This window comes from Phyllobates terribilis, unplaced genomic scaffold (genome assembly GCF_046119375.1).
Source record: "Phyllobates terribilis strain yellow unplaced genomic scaffold, ASM4611937v1 Scaffold_5__5_contigs__length_657084704, whole genome shotgun sequence".
Classification (NCBI taxonomy): domain Eukaryota; kingdom Metazoa; phylum Chordata; class Amphibia; order Anura; family Dendrobatidae; genus Phyllobates; species Phyllobates terribilis.
The window spans coordinates 635234377-635250579 of NW_027362765.1; the positions used below are offsets into that span (position 1 = coordinate 635234377).

The 16203-nt window shown below is 44.5% G+C and overlaps 1 protein-coding gene across 1 annotated transcript in view; it reads left to right on the forward strand.

Moving 5' to 3' along the window:
- The window catches only part of ECHS1 (enoyl-CoA hydratase, short chain 1), a 73352-nt gene extending 69290 nt beyond the window's left edge, over window positions 1-4062 (forward strand). Inside the window, exons 7-8 of the mRNA XM_073681473.1 lie at window positions 3759-3826; window positions 3918-4062. Of these exons, the coding sequence (XP_073537574.1) occupies window positions 3759-3826; window positions 3918-3983 (134 nt within the window). The 3' untranslated portion in view covers window positions 3984-4062. The remainder of the gene's footprint in view (window positions 1-3758; window positions 3827-3917) is intronic.
- The last annotated feature ends 12141 nt before the right edge of the window (window positions 4063-16203 follow it).

The following is a 16203-nucleotide window of genomic DNA, read 5'->3' on the forward strand; positions in this document are numbered from 1 at the left end:
TCACTGGTGGATGCGGGGATGCTCAGGTCCTTGTTTGCAGAGCTGATCAAACTTCTGCAGGAACTTTCAGGAAGAGGAAGACTACTACACCCATCTGCTGCACATAATGGGCAAGTAGCTTCTAAGTGGAGCCCCATAGTAAGAAATAACAGCTAGGAGCTGGTATTGTGTATCCGCTGTGCTGATTAGCTTCTTTCTCAGACTGCACTTTAGTTTCAGTGAGAGCAGCTCATTATCAGCATCTGCATCTCCTGAGTCTGAGTCCTGGCAACTCAGGCTGATAGGAGATAACACTTGTATTCCTACTGAAAGAATATCCCAGGTGAGGGGGGAGTCAGTGTGTTCCCGAAACTGCTCTTCTACTGCCCCCCCACATACTCTGCTGCCTCCCCACCTTTGTGTGAGAGTTAACCCTTACCTCACCCTTTGCACTGAGTTTTTGAGTTATTGTGCTGTGTTGTATGTCCTGTGCCGGATAGGTAAGGGTTAAGCCCCTCACAGTGCTCCCTGCTGTGATCTGTGACTTATCACAGCCATAGACTGCAATAAAGATGCCCTCCCCTTCCCTGCCTGTGACCTCCTGCCCCACATGTGATGTGGGTCTATGCATGTGGAACAGCAGTGGGCAAACAACATTTTTCACAATTCTCCCAATTTATTTATTGCTTGATCAATTGCTAATACTTGTTAGTTGCTGCAATAAAGTTTACTGTATTATCAGGCTATGTTCACAGGATTGTATTTTCAGTCCTAGTGCTGTTCCTGAAAAAAATAAACCTGACTTCACGCAGACAGCACTAGCAGCAATGCTATGCAATTGAGCTATTCAGAATACAACTTTAAAGCCGGCCCCACTATCCGTATTTGGTCAGTATTCAGTCGGTATTTTTTCTCAGGATTGGGAGCCAAAACCAGGTGAGGAACAATCAGAGAAAAGGTATAATAGAAACAAGTCACCAATTCTGCATTTATCACCCACTCCTGGTTTTGGCTCCCACTCCTGAGAAAAAATACTGACCAAATATTAAAAGTGGGGCTGTGGCCTAACACAGACCAAATATCCATGTGAAAAATATCACGGCACGCACCGGTCTCTTCTGTGTGTCGGATAACACTCACCTATTGAAGTCTGAGTGTGCAAAAAAAAAAAAAATTGTATCGCATATGAATCATCTGTATGGCATCTGATTTTTGCAGATACTTTTCCATTACAAACATAAGAAACTGTATTTGTTCTTGTAAATTTTATTCACTTCTGATATATAAAAATGGATGAAAATACAGATAATAAAAACCATCGTGATTTTTTTTTTTTTATACGCTCGTGTAAACGTAACCATATAATCACCTGCTTTTTATAAAGCGATAAAATTAGTATTATGCAGAATTAAAGAGGCGGTCCAAAGCTGAAGGTGAATTTCATACTAAATGTCTATTTAATTCATTCTAATCACTTTTCTAGTACAGTTCAATTAAAAATTCCCTACCATTTCCTCTCAACTCTAATTTACTGTCTGCTTGTTTTTTTGTTTTTTTTTTTACTTTCAATGATGTTTCGTTGAGAATTCCAGTGCATTTTGGGATACTCACATGGGAAGTCATCAGAGGGCAGAGGCTGCGATCACTGTCAGCTGCTTTCCCCACCTTTTAAACGAAGCGTCATCAGTGACCTTTTCAGAGGCTGGGTTAGTCTCTGCTTGCTGCATTGTCTCCTTACAATTTCCACTGACAGTGCACTCTTGCTGGCTCGTCACTTCTCTTTAGAGCCGGCAAGGGAGCGCACTGTCACTGTGAATTCAAAGGAATATAGCGCAGAGAGCTCATACTGTGCATAGTCAGAATTTACAACCGACACATTATCAGCAAAGAAGGGACTAGCCCAGCCCCTGAAACAGACGTAATTGATGCCGCTTCGGTTTAGGGGGGGGGGGGCAGAAGCTGCGACAGTGACTGCAGCCTCTTCCACCTCATGGCGTTCTGTGTGAGTATTCCAAACAAAATGCCATTGGAGGTTAAAAAAAAAAAAAGACAGGAAGTAAGACTGGAGAAGGGTATATTAGGGAATTTTCAATTTATTATCAAGGGAGATTAGACAATTACATTAATTCGATAAATGTTTAGTATGAAATTCACCTTTAGTTTCGGTCTGCCCCTTTAAGTTCAGCCGACTGCTTCGGCCCTCCACAGCAGTGCTAGTTTCTCATGTGGCCCCTTGGGAAAATTAATTTTCCAACCCTGCCTTAGGCCAATCTCTCTCTTTCCATTGGCTGTGTTTGGCAAACTTAAGTCGAACTTCCGATTCTTTGAAGGGATAAAAGGCTTCTTGGCTGGAATTCGTGCATTCAACCCTACTGCTCTTAGCCGTCGCACCAACAGTTTGGCAACTAACTTTGACCCCATATTCTTCATTGATTTCGTGTGAAATCTGTACAGCACTTTTATGGACAACAGATACTGACTTTTTCTTAATAATGTGATCAACTCTGGAGAAAGTTTTTCGTGGTCGTCTATTTCTAGGGTCCGTAACCTTCTTTTTCTTTTTTAAATATACGTGACACTTTACTCTGATAACAGTTGAATTCCATAGCTACCTCTTTCTGGCTTTTGTTTGACTTCACTCTCAGAACAATAAGCTTCTGGACATCTGGTGATACATTTGGCTTTGTCTTTGCCGTGTTTTAACCTAAAAACACACACACAAAAAAAATAATAATTTAGACAAAATTTGACTATCCATGACAAAATATGCAAAACATTTGGCCCAACAAATGTTGAAAACTAACCCATAAAGGAATAAAACAACGTCAAACAAAATTTCCTTCCTTATAACTAACAACCATTTACTTCCAGTTTACTAAAATCACCATGAAAATGGCACCACAACAACAAGACAGAAGTAATCACACTTTTAAAAAAAGAAATGCTAAACTTTTGGTCCCCACTATAGATAGATAGATAGATACAGTTGTGCTCAAAAGTTTACATACCCCGGCAGAATTTTTGCTTTCTTGGCCTTATTTCAGAGAATCTGGCTTTTTTATGTTTCTTTTGGAGTAATGGCTTCTTTCTGGCAGAGTGGCCTTTCAGTCCGTGTTGATACAGTTCTCGTTTCACTGTGGTTTTGACAAAATCTTACCAGCGTCCTCCATCTTCACAAGGTCTTTTGCTTTTGTCCTTGGGTTGATATGCACATGTCGGGCCAAAGCACGTTCATCTCTGGGACACAGAACCCGTCTCCTTCCTGAGTGGTATGATAGCTGGACATTCCCATCTTGTTTGTACTTGTGTATAATTGTTTGTACAGATGAACAAGGCACCTTACGGTATCTTGAAATTGTACCCAAGGATGAGCCAGACATATGCAAGTCCACAAAATACATCCACAGGTGTGTCTCTAATTAACTCAGATGTTGGCAAAAAATCAGAAGCTTCCAAACACATGACATCATCATATGGGCAGTTCAGAATTCTTTAAAGGCATAGTAATCTTAGTGTATGTAAACTTTTGACTTTGGAGTAAGTGAAACATTCTCTCTCACTCTCATTATTCTTACATTTGGCAAATATTAAATATTATGGTAATCCTAATTGACCTAAAACGGGAAAGGTTTATTCTGATTTCATGTCAGATATTGAGAAAAACCATGCATATGTGTCTTTTTATATTGTGTGTGATCTATAGATATATATAGAGATCTATATATAGATATATGTACATTATTATAAAATAAACACTTATTGTCTATATTTTTTCACAGCATTTGAATTGTCTTTGTCAGAGGGTAACAGACTTGAAAAGCGACTTTTCCACTCAACATTTGCTACTGTAAGTGTGAAGACGAAGTGTAATATAATTGTATAATGGTCTAGAAAATGCAACATTTATTACTTTTAATTATTTTCATTTAATTTTGTAGGATGACCGTAAAGAAGGAATGACTGCTTTTTTAGAGAAGAGGAAGGCAAATTTTAATGACCAATAAAATCTAACCGTCGGGTTAACTGCACACTTGTTTAAAAATTATAATCTTCCAAAATAATAAAATTTTTCAGTTGATCCTTTCTGCTCTGTTTTAATTTCTCTAGAGATAATGTCTTCATCTTTTAATCCTACAGTATTTGGGTCATTCCATGTCAAGTGATCAAAATCTGAATATTTTTTTTACCGGATGTCTTCGGATTTTTTTTTAAGTGCTACTTTAGTGAATTACAAAAAAAAAGTTTTGCATTTTCATCTTCATTAGTTAATTTTTTATAGATTTTTAAAATTTTGAAAGTCAGAATTTTGGGCCTGTATGATGTTTCATTTTTTATATCTCGATTAAGAAATTAGATATAGAGATGGGAGAGGTACCGTTTTGTTTAGAATGGTACAGGCTTTAATTTGATATGTTACAAGACTGTTTGTTTTTGAGGAGTCAAATTCAACATTATGATGCTCAATTTTGAAAAAACAATGTTCTAAACATTTTCAAAAAGGCATGTGTGTTACTTCAGTTCTTGGTTACATTTGTTCAAGGTTTCAAGTTGGGCCCTCCTTGGGATCATATTTTTAAGTGTGATTTTTCTCTTTCCCCATGACGGCACCACGGAGAGAGGGGATCCGCCCTTCAAGGACAGGAAACCTACAGATAAAAAGGGCGGCACCTCTCTCCCGCATCAGTTGGTTTCCTGTCCTTGACAGGGACCTACGGATGAAATCCTGAAGAAACGAGGAAGAAGATTTTACTTACCAGGCCCGACCAGTCCGGCTCAGGCAGCGGGGGTTCCCTGCCTCGGCTGGTGCTTTTGTCCTGAAGCGCCACAGCTGGGGACAGCGGGCCTCTAGGGTGGCAGGGAGACTCTAAGCAAGCCGCGGTCTCCTGTGGCGTCGGGCCCAGGCGGTAAGTATAGGGGGTCCGGGGCTCGGCTTGGGAGTAGGCCTGAGCACTGGGTCCAGGGTCTGGGCCTTGTGCAGCGCGCGCCCCGCATGCTTGCCGGATAGCTCCCCCACGCGCGCGCGCGCCGGAAGTTACGCGGGAGGCGCCCGGAAGTGACGCGGCCGCAGGTCCCTATGGGAGCGGCGAGTTCAAACGCGCGCGCGCGCGGGAAAGGCCTAACATGTAGGACACAGGGGTGCCCTGGCCAGAGGGGGGCGCTCCCCACATCGGAGGGGGAGGGGGCGGTCCCTGCATAGCTTAAATTGCCAGGGAAGCAATGGGAAAATGCTTCCTGGCATATGTTGAAATCAGCAGTATGAGTGACCAGGAGGTGCAGTCCCTGCGCCCCCACTCACCATCACCATCGCCTCAGAGGAAACGCACGAAAGGACCCTCCAGCGGCCCTCCGCGTCCACATATTCAAGGTGACGGAGGAAGCGGTTTGTCCGGCAGGTCTTCATAGCGTGGCAAAGATTCCGGCATGGCATCAGCCTCGGCGAAAGACCCAGCTACCAGAGCAGGTTCCTCTTCGAATGCGGTATTCCCTCTCTCTTTCGTCTAGGCGGTAAGTGATCTTCGTGAAAGTTCACTTGTAGTTTGGGCCCTCCCCCCTCTCTTTTTTCTTCTTAGGGAAGGAAGAGCACGGGGAAGTTTAAACACAGGGCCTGTGCACTTTGCGCAGCGGATCTACCCACCACATGGCAAAAGAGACTATGTAGCTCATGCATCGAGCAAACCATCTGTGAGGAGACCCCTAAGTTTGCTACCGAGCTCAGATCCCTGATAAAATCGCAAGTCGAAGATACCTTTAAATCCCTCCAAAAGGGGGGGAAGAAGTATAAAAAAACTAGGTACCTTTCCCCGGTGTCAGAGTCTAGTAAATCAGATGAGGAAGTTGCGGTATCTGAATCATCCTGTTCATCATCTGCTTCCTCATCTTCAGATAGCTTAATCAAAGCAGTTTGGTCCACCATGGGGTTTGTAGACCCTCATCCCTAAAAGTCCATCCAAGAGATAATGTTCAGTGGCTTAGGTCAGAAAAGAAAGAGATCCTTCCCTCTTAATGATCAGGTACACGATCTGATTAAGAGAGAATGGAAGAAGCCAGAGAGGAAAGGGTTGTTGGCCCCAAAAAGGAAATACCCCTTTGAGGACCCTGTATGCTCTTTCTGGAATAAAGCGCCAAAAATTGACGTGGCGATAGCCAAAGCCTCTAAAAAATATTCCCTGCCGTTTGAAGACATGGGGGTACTCAAAGACCCTATGGACAAAAAAAGCGGACTCCATTCTGAAAGGAGCCTGGGAAGCGGCAGGGGGGGGCGGTTAAAACCTGCAGTGGCAGCCACTTGCACAGCCAGATCCTTGATGGTTTGGCTGGACCAGCTGGAATCTCAGCTAAAAGACAAGGCTTCAAGGGAGGATATTATAGGGGCCATCCCTGTGATGAAAGGCGCAGCGGCTTTTCTGGCAGACGCCTCAGCCGACTCCGTCAGACTGGCAGCCAGAGCAGGGAGTTTTTCAAATGCAGCTAGGCGGGCCCTATGGCTCAAATGCTGGCCAGGCGACCTCCAAGCAAAATCCAAACTGTGCTCCATCCCGTGTGAAGAGAAATTTTTGTTCGGATCTACCCTAGATGACATCCTGGATAAAGCCGGGGATGACCAAAAACGATTTCCGGTCCTCTCCGATTCATCATTCAGGAAGGGTTTTCGGAGCAAAAAATTCATGCGAAGGAGGCCCCCCCAAAGATCAGGACAGGTGGGAAGATAGGAGACAGAGGAAGGCCAAGGGGTTTATGTTCAACAGGCCCCTTAGTGACAGCAAGAAGCCCGCCCAATGAAACGCAGCCCCAGGTGGGGGGAAGACTGCTCCATTTCCTCCCAGCCTGGGAAAATATTTCAAATGTGGGCTGGATTTTGGGCCTGATAAAATCTGGGCTAAAACTCCAGTTTCTCTCCACTCCCCGAGGAAATTTCACAGTAACCCCCGTAAGGTCCTCAGTGGTAGAGCAGTCGGCTCTAGAACAGGAAGTTCTAGACCTAGTGGACAGAGCAGTCCTGCAGGAGGTCCCAGCTCAGGAGGCAGGCGAGGGGTTTTACTCCCCCCCCCCCCCTATTCCTCAGGAGAAAACCGGACGGTACACTCAGAACTATCGTGAACCTGAAGAAATTAAACAAGTTCCTGAATATACAACCTTTCAAGATGGAGTCAATAAAAACTTGTGTGAAATTACTGTTTCCAGGCTTTCATGACGGTCTTAGACCTAAAAGACACCTGCTATCATGTCCCCATTCACAGGGACTACCAGAAATTCCTGAGGGTAGCTATACCAATAAGGGGCACAATCAGACACTTCCAGTATGGGGCTCTTCCCTTCGGGTTAGCAATAGCCCCCAGAGTCTTCACGAAAGTGGTGTCGGAAGTCATGGCTCATCTGAGGGAGAGGAACATCCTGATAGTCCCATACCTGGACGATCTACTGGTTATAGGCAACTCGTTCAGCCACTGCAAAGACCAGCTAGCAGTAGTCATGGATTCTTTGATGAGTTTGGGATGGTTTCTAAATCTAAAAAAATCCAGAGTGGAGCCAGTTCAGCTACAGGAATACTTAGGTATCCTGTTAGATTCAAGGAGTCAGGAATGGCGTCTTCCGGAAGAGAAAGTCCAAAGTATGATAGCCCGTGTGTCCTATGTGAGGAAGCATCCGGTTATGACACTAAGGGGAGCAATGTCCCTCCTAGATTCTATGACTGCCTGCATCCCGGGTGTCCACTGGGCTCAGTTGCACACCAGGGTCTTACAATGGGAGATTTTGAGGGCGGAAAAATCTCTAAGAGGGCACTTAGAAGGTCGACTGACCTTATCCTCAAAAACTTTACTTTCCCTAACATGGTGGACAAAGGAAGAAAATCTAGGCAGGGGTGTCCCATGGACAATACCGACACCCCAGATTCTGACGACAGATGCAAGCCCCAGGGAGTGGGGGGCTCATCTAGACGACCGAGTGGCTCAGGGGGTCTGGGCAAAGGGGGTGGAAGGTTCTTCCTCCAACATGAAAGAACTTCTGGCGGTGAAGTATGGCCTCTTGGAATTTCTAAACATGTTAAAAGGTCACCACGTGAGAGTGTTCTCGGACAACCGAGTAGTGGTGGCATATCTAAATCACCAGGGGGGTACCCGGTCCATCTCCCTTCTTCAGGCGTCAAGCTCCATCCTCCACGTAGCAGAGAGGAATCTAGAGTCCTTATCAGCTCTGCACATAAAAGGGTCAATGAACGTCACGGCGGACTTCCTAAGCCGGACCCAGTTGAGACAGGGCGAATGGGAGTTGAACCAGCTAGTGTTCAAAAAGATCACGAGGGCTTGGGGAATCCCATGTATAGACCTATTCGCCAACTGGAAAAACAAAAAGGTGGACACGTTTTGCTCGATCGACCCCAGGGGGAACCCAGTAGCACTAGACACTTTTTTGATTCCATGGGACCACCAGCTAGTATATGCCTTTCCTCCAATTGCTCTCATTCCGGCAGTTCTGAGGAAGATCAGGGAAGACGAGGCGAATGCGATCCTGATCGCCCCTTTCTAGCCAAGAAGGCCTTGGTTTTCCTGGCTGAGGATCATGTCCGTCTTCGACCCCTGGGTCCTTCCGGAAGTTCCGGACCTGCTGTCTCAGGGTCCAGTACTCCACCCGCAGGTAACAAACCTGCACTTGACAGCTTGGAATTTGAGAGGTCACTCTTGAGGGATAAAGGGTTTTCCCCCAATCTAATCTCTACCTTACTGCAGAGTAGGAAACCTGTAACTACTAGGCTCTACGGGAAAACTTGGAAGAAATTCCTTTCCTTTGCAGGTACGGATATAGTAGGGGAGGCCCCCGTGGTTACCATCCTGGAGTTCCTTCAGAGGGGGTTGGAACTGGGGTTGGCCACGAGCACGCTGAAGGTTCAGGTGGCAGCTCTGGGAGCCCTGTATAACTGCAACCTGGCAAGGGATAGATGGGTCTCCTGGTTCATGAGGGCATCTCATAGATCCAGGCCCATCCCCTCCCGGAAGGCTCCTCCGTGGGATTTAAATCTTGTTCTTTCAGCCCTGACCAGAGGCCCCTTTGAACCACTAGGGGAAGCGTCCCTTAAAATCTTGTCCCTTAAGACGTCCCTTCTGGTAGCCCTCACCTCGGCTCGCCGCATTAGTGACATCCAAGCACTAGCCGCAGGACCCCCCTTTACACAGATTCTAGACGACTTAGGACCGACCCTGCGTACCTTCCTAAGGTGGGAATCCCTTTTTCACAGGTCACAGGAGGTCTCCCTCCCTTCCTTCTGCGCAGCCCCAAAAAACAAGGGGGAAGAGGCCCTTCACACCTTGGACGTCAGGAGGTGCATTATGCAATATTTAGAGGCCACACGGGAGTGTAGGAAGGACATGGCTCTTTGTGTGCTTCCAGGGATCTCGGAAGGGACAGAAAGCTTCCAAAGGAACCCTGGCAAGGTGGATAAGGGAAGCCATTTCCCTGGCTTATTCCTCAAGCGGGGAAACAGCGCCAGTGGGCCTAAGGGCTCACTCGACGAGGGCAGTGGCAGCCTCCTGGGCGGAGAAGGCCGGAGCTTCAATCGAACAGATATGTAGAGCGGCGACCTGGTCTTCTCCCTCCACGTTCTTTAAACACTACCGGCTGGATCTAACATCGTCTTCAGATCTTACCTTTGGCAGAAGGGTTCTGGAAGCGGTGGTCCCTCCCTAATCTTCACTGATCTGCAATCTCTCCGTGGTGCCGTCATGGGGAAAGCGAAAGAGTAGTTACTTACCGGTAACGAAATTTCTCGGAACCCATGACGGCACCCGTACATTCCCTCCCCTTTTTTCTTACACATGGGTGTGCACAATCGTTACTACCTGTTGTTTAGTCACAGGGTGTGTCTAAAAAAAATGAAAAAAAAAAAATATAATATATATAAATAAAAATGCCATATTTGGTGTTACTAACCTGGCGGTCCTCTCGGTGCTCTGTAAACCAACTGATGCGGGAGAGAGGTGCCGCCCTTTTTATCTGTAGGTTTCCTGTCCTTGAAGGGCGGATCCACTCTCTCCGTGGTGCCGTCATGGGTTCAGAGAAATTTCATTACCGGTAAGTAACTACTCTTTTAGTTAGTCTCCCCCTAATCATATGTTTAATACTGAAGTAAAAGAAGCAATATTAACCCCTTAAGCCCCGGAGCATTTTCCTTTTTTTGCATTTTCGTTTTTTGCTCCCCTTGTTCCCAGAGCCATAGCGTTTTTATTTTTTGGTCAATATGGCCATGTGAGGGCTTATTTTTTGCGGGACGAGTTGTACTTTTCAACGCCATTACTAGTTTTACCATATCGTGTACGGGAAAACGGGAAAAAAATTCCAAGTGCGGTAAAATTGCAAAAAAAAGTGCAATACCACAGTTGTTTTTTATTTTTATTTTTTACCACGTTCACTGAATGCTAAAACTGACCTGCCCTTCTTATTCTACAGGTCATTACGAGTTCATAGACACCAAACATGTATAGGTTCTTTTATATTTAAGTGGTGGAAAAAAAATTCCAAAATTTGTTAAAGAATAAAAATAGCGCCATTTTCCGAGACCTGTAGCGTCTCCATTTTTCGTGATCTGGGGCTGGGTGGGGGCTTATTTTTTGCGCGCCGGGCTGACGTTTTTATTGATAACATTTTGGGGTAGATCCGATGTTTTGATTGCCCGTTATTGCATTTTATTGCAATTTTGTGGTGACCAAAAAACGTAATTCTGGCGTTTTAGAATTTTTTTCTCGTTACGCCATTTACCGATCGGATTAATTCTTTTTTATATTGATAGATCGGGCGATTCTGAATGCGGCGATACCAAATATGTGTATGTAGGTTTTTTTTTTAATTTATTTTGAATGGGGTGAAAGGGGGATGATTTAAACTTTTATATCTTTTTAATTTTTTTTTATATTTTTAAAAACTTTTTTTTTCACTTACTGCATGCTTCAATAGTCTCCATAGGAGTCTAGAAGCAGCAGTTGTCTGATCGTCTCGGCTACATACAGGGGACGAGCAGATCCCCTGCATGCAGCAGAAATGGTCCTGTGCTATGAGCGCCGACCACTAGGTGGCGCTCATAGCGACCAGCTCATGACAGCCACAGGCGTCTGCTGCAGACCCTGGGTTGTCATGCCCACCCATCGATGACCCGCGATCACGTGACGGGGTCGCCGATGGGCGGGGCTTATGACGCGCTACCCGGATGCACGCGTTAAATGCCACTGTCGGAGATTGACAGCAGCATTTAACATGTTAACAGCCGCGGGTGGATCGCGATTCCACCCGCGGCTGTTGCGGGCACATGTCAGCTGTAAGAATCAGCTGACATGTGCTCCGTTCAGTGAGGGGTCAGCACAGCAGCCCTCACTGAACGGGGAGTACGCAAATGTGCGTACAAATACGGCAAGGGTTGTAAAGGGGTTAAATATTTAAATATACGTGTATCAATTTTCTTTTATTACGACACTAGACATACTTTAAAACAAGCCAAAATGAACTAGTCTAAACAATTAATAGTGAGTCTTTAAACTGAGCTTTTATCATCAATTTGTCCCTTCTACTGGGCGAGATTTAATCTTGTCCACAATATCTTACTGAGGGTATGTGCCCACGTAGCTTTTTTCATGCGTATATGCTGTGGAATTTCCGCAGCGTAAACGCTATGTAATCCGCCCCTCATGGTCCCCAAGGGGATTCCGCAAGTTCAATGCCCATGGTGCGGAGTTTTCCGCAGCGTTCATGTTGCGTGGAAAAATCCGCAGCATGTCCATTAATTTTGCATTTCTGCAAGCGGAATTGCCTTTGCAATGCAATAAAAAACGCAAGGCAATTCCGCATGTGGAAATCACGCGATAAACGCACGAAAAACGCATGCGGAATTCCACATGCGTTTATCCGGGAGAGGACATGCAGAAATGAAGCAGAAAATTTCTGCTTCATTTCCGCAGCGTGGGCACATAGCCTTACAATGGCCATTTCCTTTTGTGTCAGTATGTACGGCCTGTTAAGGTGTTTGGGTCCACCTGAGGTAATATCTGATTTTTGTTTACCTTTAATATGTCTGGTTTTCTTGGATACACGAAGGATGGGGATGGACCAGAAGGGGCAAAATAATCACTTCTACTTCTTCTTTTACATAATCTTTTGGAGAGTACATTAGCCGGCCACCAGTGCCGATCATATTCAGAGGTCACCTAACCAGTTACATCATCCATTGCAAATTTTGTGCCATCTTCAATCACTTCATGGACTTCAGGGTCATTGCTGAATGAAAAAATCCTTGTTTTTATTTCTGTTTCACTCATTGGAATTATTGTGGAGTCCCTTTAATGGGTTTTGCCTTCTGTAACCGAAGTTTTTTAGCAAACTGTCCTCTTTTTTTGTAGTCCTGGTTTGTACAGTCCATGAACTGGATGTTAAGAATATTTTTCTCACTCCAGTTGGAAAGTTGCATGGGTGTTAAGATTTGGTCTGAAATCTGGGAGATGTGACTGGATTGGTGGAGAGCAGTTTGAGTGTTTATAAAGCTCATCTCATGGTCCAGTCAACTGTTCATTGTGTGAAGAAGCAGCAGAAGCATCCCTCCCACCCTCCCAATATCTAAAAAATAAAAACATGACTTTTTTATTTGGAAAGAAAAGAAAGGGCGCATGTGTAGACTCACAGGGCTATTTGCTGAATTTAAAAAGTGCCAGTACACTCACCTGTGAAGGTTGTGTACGTCTACACAACCAAGATTAAGCGTGTAATTAATGAGGCTCCGGGTCACCTCTATTTGTAGTACCGTCCTGTCGGTGTTTGCCTCGCAACTCCGTGCTCCTCAAGTGGTCACACGATCCTGCTGGACCAGATACCACGTCACCGCAGGTCCTCAGTAGTTTAACCCGGTGGTTGGATACCGCAGGTCCTCAAACATCCAAATAGACCAGGCCGCTCCTGCCGCTTTAGCTCCGCATGGAGATATCTCACAAGTAAACAATGGTGCAGCGGTCTCAGGGAGCGCCAAAGGAATACTGGACAATTTAGTAGATGTCAACCGACTTTTATTCTTCCTCCAATACCACTGCCACAACGCGTTTCAACGGTCTAAGCCGTCTTCATCAGGTGGGGTAACCCCACCTGATGAAGACGGCTTAGACCGTTGAAACGCGTTGTGGCAGTGGTATTGGAGGAAGAATAAAAGTCGGTTGACATCTACTAAATTGTCCAGTATTCCTTTGGCGCTCCCTGAAACCGCTGCACCATTGTTTACTTTTTTATTTGGAAAACATAGACCCTACACTTTTAGACCATAGGCTGAACAGATCTGAATTCAAGATTTTCCAATTGACACTGTTTTATATAGTTTTTTTTTATTTATTTATTTTTTTTAAGTATGATCCCATTGAGAGCCCAACTTGAATTTTGGTACAGATGTGGCTAGGAGCATAGGAGGCACATGGTGACATTTTTGCAAATTTCATATCCTATTGATTTTTCGGAAATCCTTTTTGAAATTTTTCCGTTTGATTCTGCATAGGTAAAATATTAACAAAGATACTCTTGTGACATATCTGCTGAAAGCCTGTACTGTTCTGAGTTGAATGGTGTTTTTCCTATTTCTTTATCTTGTTTTTACCTGAGTTATGAGGAGAAATGTAAAGGCATGCAGCACAGACGTTTGCATTTTTTCACAACTTTGAAAATTAATTAAAAAAAACCCTAAAATTTATGGAATTTTTTTTTCTTCATATTTTGCATCCTCTCACACAGTATTGCCAAAGAACAAATTCTCAAAAGAATTAAAAATATAGTGGTAATATTCATTGGTTCACTTGACATGGAATGACCCATTTCCAACACAAATTTGTTATCCTTCACACACCCTGATGTGGCTTGTGAAAAGTATTCACCCCCTTTTGGCATTTTTTTTTGTTTTGCTACCTCTCAACCTGGAATTTCACTTTTTTTTTTTTTAAACAATGTGTTTATTGAAATTTGCACAAAAATCAAAACATACAATCTATAGGGCCAAACAAATGCCCAAAACTGTGCCCCAACCTCCGGGCTTACAAGTTATACAAAATGAACATTATAAAAATAAAATAAAGGTAAAATACATATACATTAAAAGAAAAAAAAGAATGGATTAATTACATTAATTTCCCCATATATTAGATGGTTATGAGAAATAATTTGTATCCGTAAGTGCTGTGAATGTCGCCTGGCTCATATTTACACTATTACAAGATCGGAGGTGCAAGGCAGGGAGAGGGGCCCAGAATCGTCCCGCGCGTCACCGAAGCTCAGAACGGCACGCAGAATCCCCCTTCCTCAACGTTCCCCATGTATAGACAATGGGCTGTTTAACCAAGGTTCCCATATTTTATCAGTTTTCTTCTTTGCCTTGAGTGTGTGTGCCAGAGCACTTTCATATTGACAGTTCGTGTTCAGTCTGGTCACTATCTCCCCCACCGTAGGGATGCCCACTCCTTTCCATTTAGCCGCGATAGCTGATCTAACTGCGATCAGAATATGTGACAAAATTCCTCTAATCTCCCAGGGGACATCCATTAATCCTATATGAAGTATTCCCATACTAGGTGTTATCTCTAGGTGAATCCCCAGTACATCCCATCTCAAACTATACAGTGCCCCCCATAGTGTTTGAAGTTTTGGACAAAACCACCACATGTGGCCCAACGAGCCTTCCCCATTGCATCCTCTCCAACATAAAGATGATGATTCAGACCCGAAGTGTACCATCTGTGCCGGATAGCAGTACCATCTCATGTGCATCTTTTTAAGCTGCTCTAGGTGATTTAAACACGACGAAACTCGCTGGACCTCACCCAAACCATCCCGCCAGTCCTGAGGGTCCGTCAAAATTCTTAGATCCCGTTCCCAATGAGTCATATACGTCAATTTATCGTCCAGATCTGGGTCGTTTAGGGCCCTATAAAGTATAGAAACCCCCTTAGAAACCGGTCTCAGAGTGGAGGAAGTAACCCATAGATCTTTTATCCTTAGGTAGAATAAAAAAGGGGGATGTCTGTGTAGAGTGGAGTAAATGTTTTATTTGCTAGTACTATAGTAAAACAAGGGCCGTAGGTCCGGGAATCTTATAACTAGTTTATCAAAAGGAATTATTACATTATCCTCCAACAGGTCTGCTAGCGATTGAACTCCAGCTGTCACCCAACGTTGAAGGTTAATATATGGAATGATACTCTAGAGCACGTAAAGAGATCTCAGTCCTGGGGAGTAACAGTAGTTTGGATGCCAAAGTCCTCCAACAATGCATAGTTGCCTCTGATGTTGGTAACTCGGCGACCATAGTGCTTCGCTTAACTACTCCTGTCTCCAAGATCAGTCTAGTAGAGTGGTTTTGGGCAAGTAGGGACTCTATCTGCAACCATTTGTGGCCGCTGTCCATGTTCCACCAGTGCCTGAGTCCCATCCTGACCGCCGCTCTATAGTAGGCTATGAGATTGGGCATGCCCATCCCTCCCATGTCATATGGATAATACAGAAGTCTACTAGACACCCTCGGTCTCCTATTGTTCCAAACGTAATTATTAGCCAATCTTTGAAGGGTATTTATGATTTTAGAAGGGATTTTAATTGGGATACACCTAAAATAGTATAACATTTTTGGGAGAACCTTCATTTTAAAAATATTTATCCGGGCTATCCACGATGCAACAACGTTTTGTAATACTGCCAGCTCCTTCCGCACCGTATTCATCAGTCTAGTAAAATTTACTTCCACCAATTGTTTTGAAAGGGTTAAGGTGATACCCAAATACGTCATTCCCTCCTGCGCCCACTGAAAAGGGTATGCCCCTTCCAGTCTTTGCCTAAGTGACAAGGGGACAACCGTCTTAGCTGCATTCAGTTTATAATAAGAGATGTTTGTAAACGTTTTAAGATCGGACATAATGGCAGAGAAGGACCTGTCCAGATCTGTGCACGGGATAACCACATCGTCTGCATACAGACCAATTTTGTGGGAGACACCCCCCCCCCCCCCCCCCCCCCCCCACCGAGATGCCCGAAATCTCTTGAGTTATTTCTAATCTTTTCAGCCAAGGGCTCCATACATAAAACAAATATGACTGGAGATAAGGGGCAGCCCTGCCGTGTCCCGTTTGTTATGGGGAAGGATTCCGAGAGGAAACCAGACGTCAAAACCTTAGCGGAGGGAGTGGAGTACAATGCATTAATCTCAAACAGAACAGGTCCTTTCAGTCC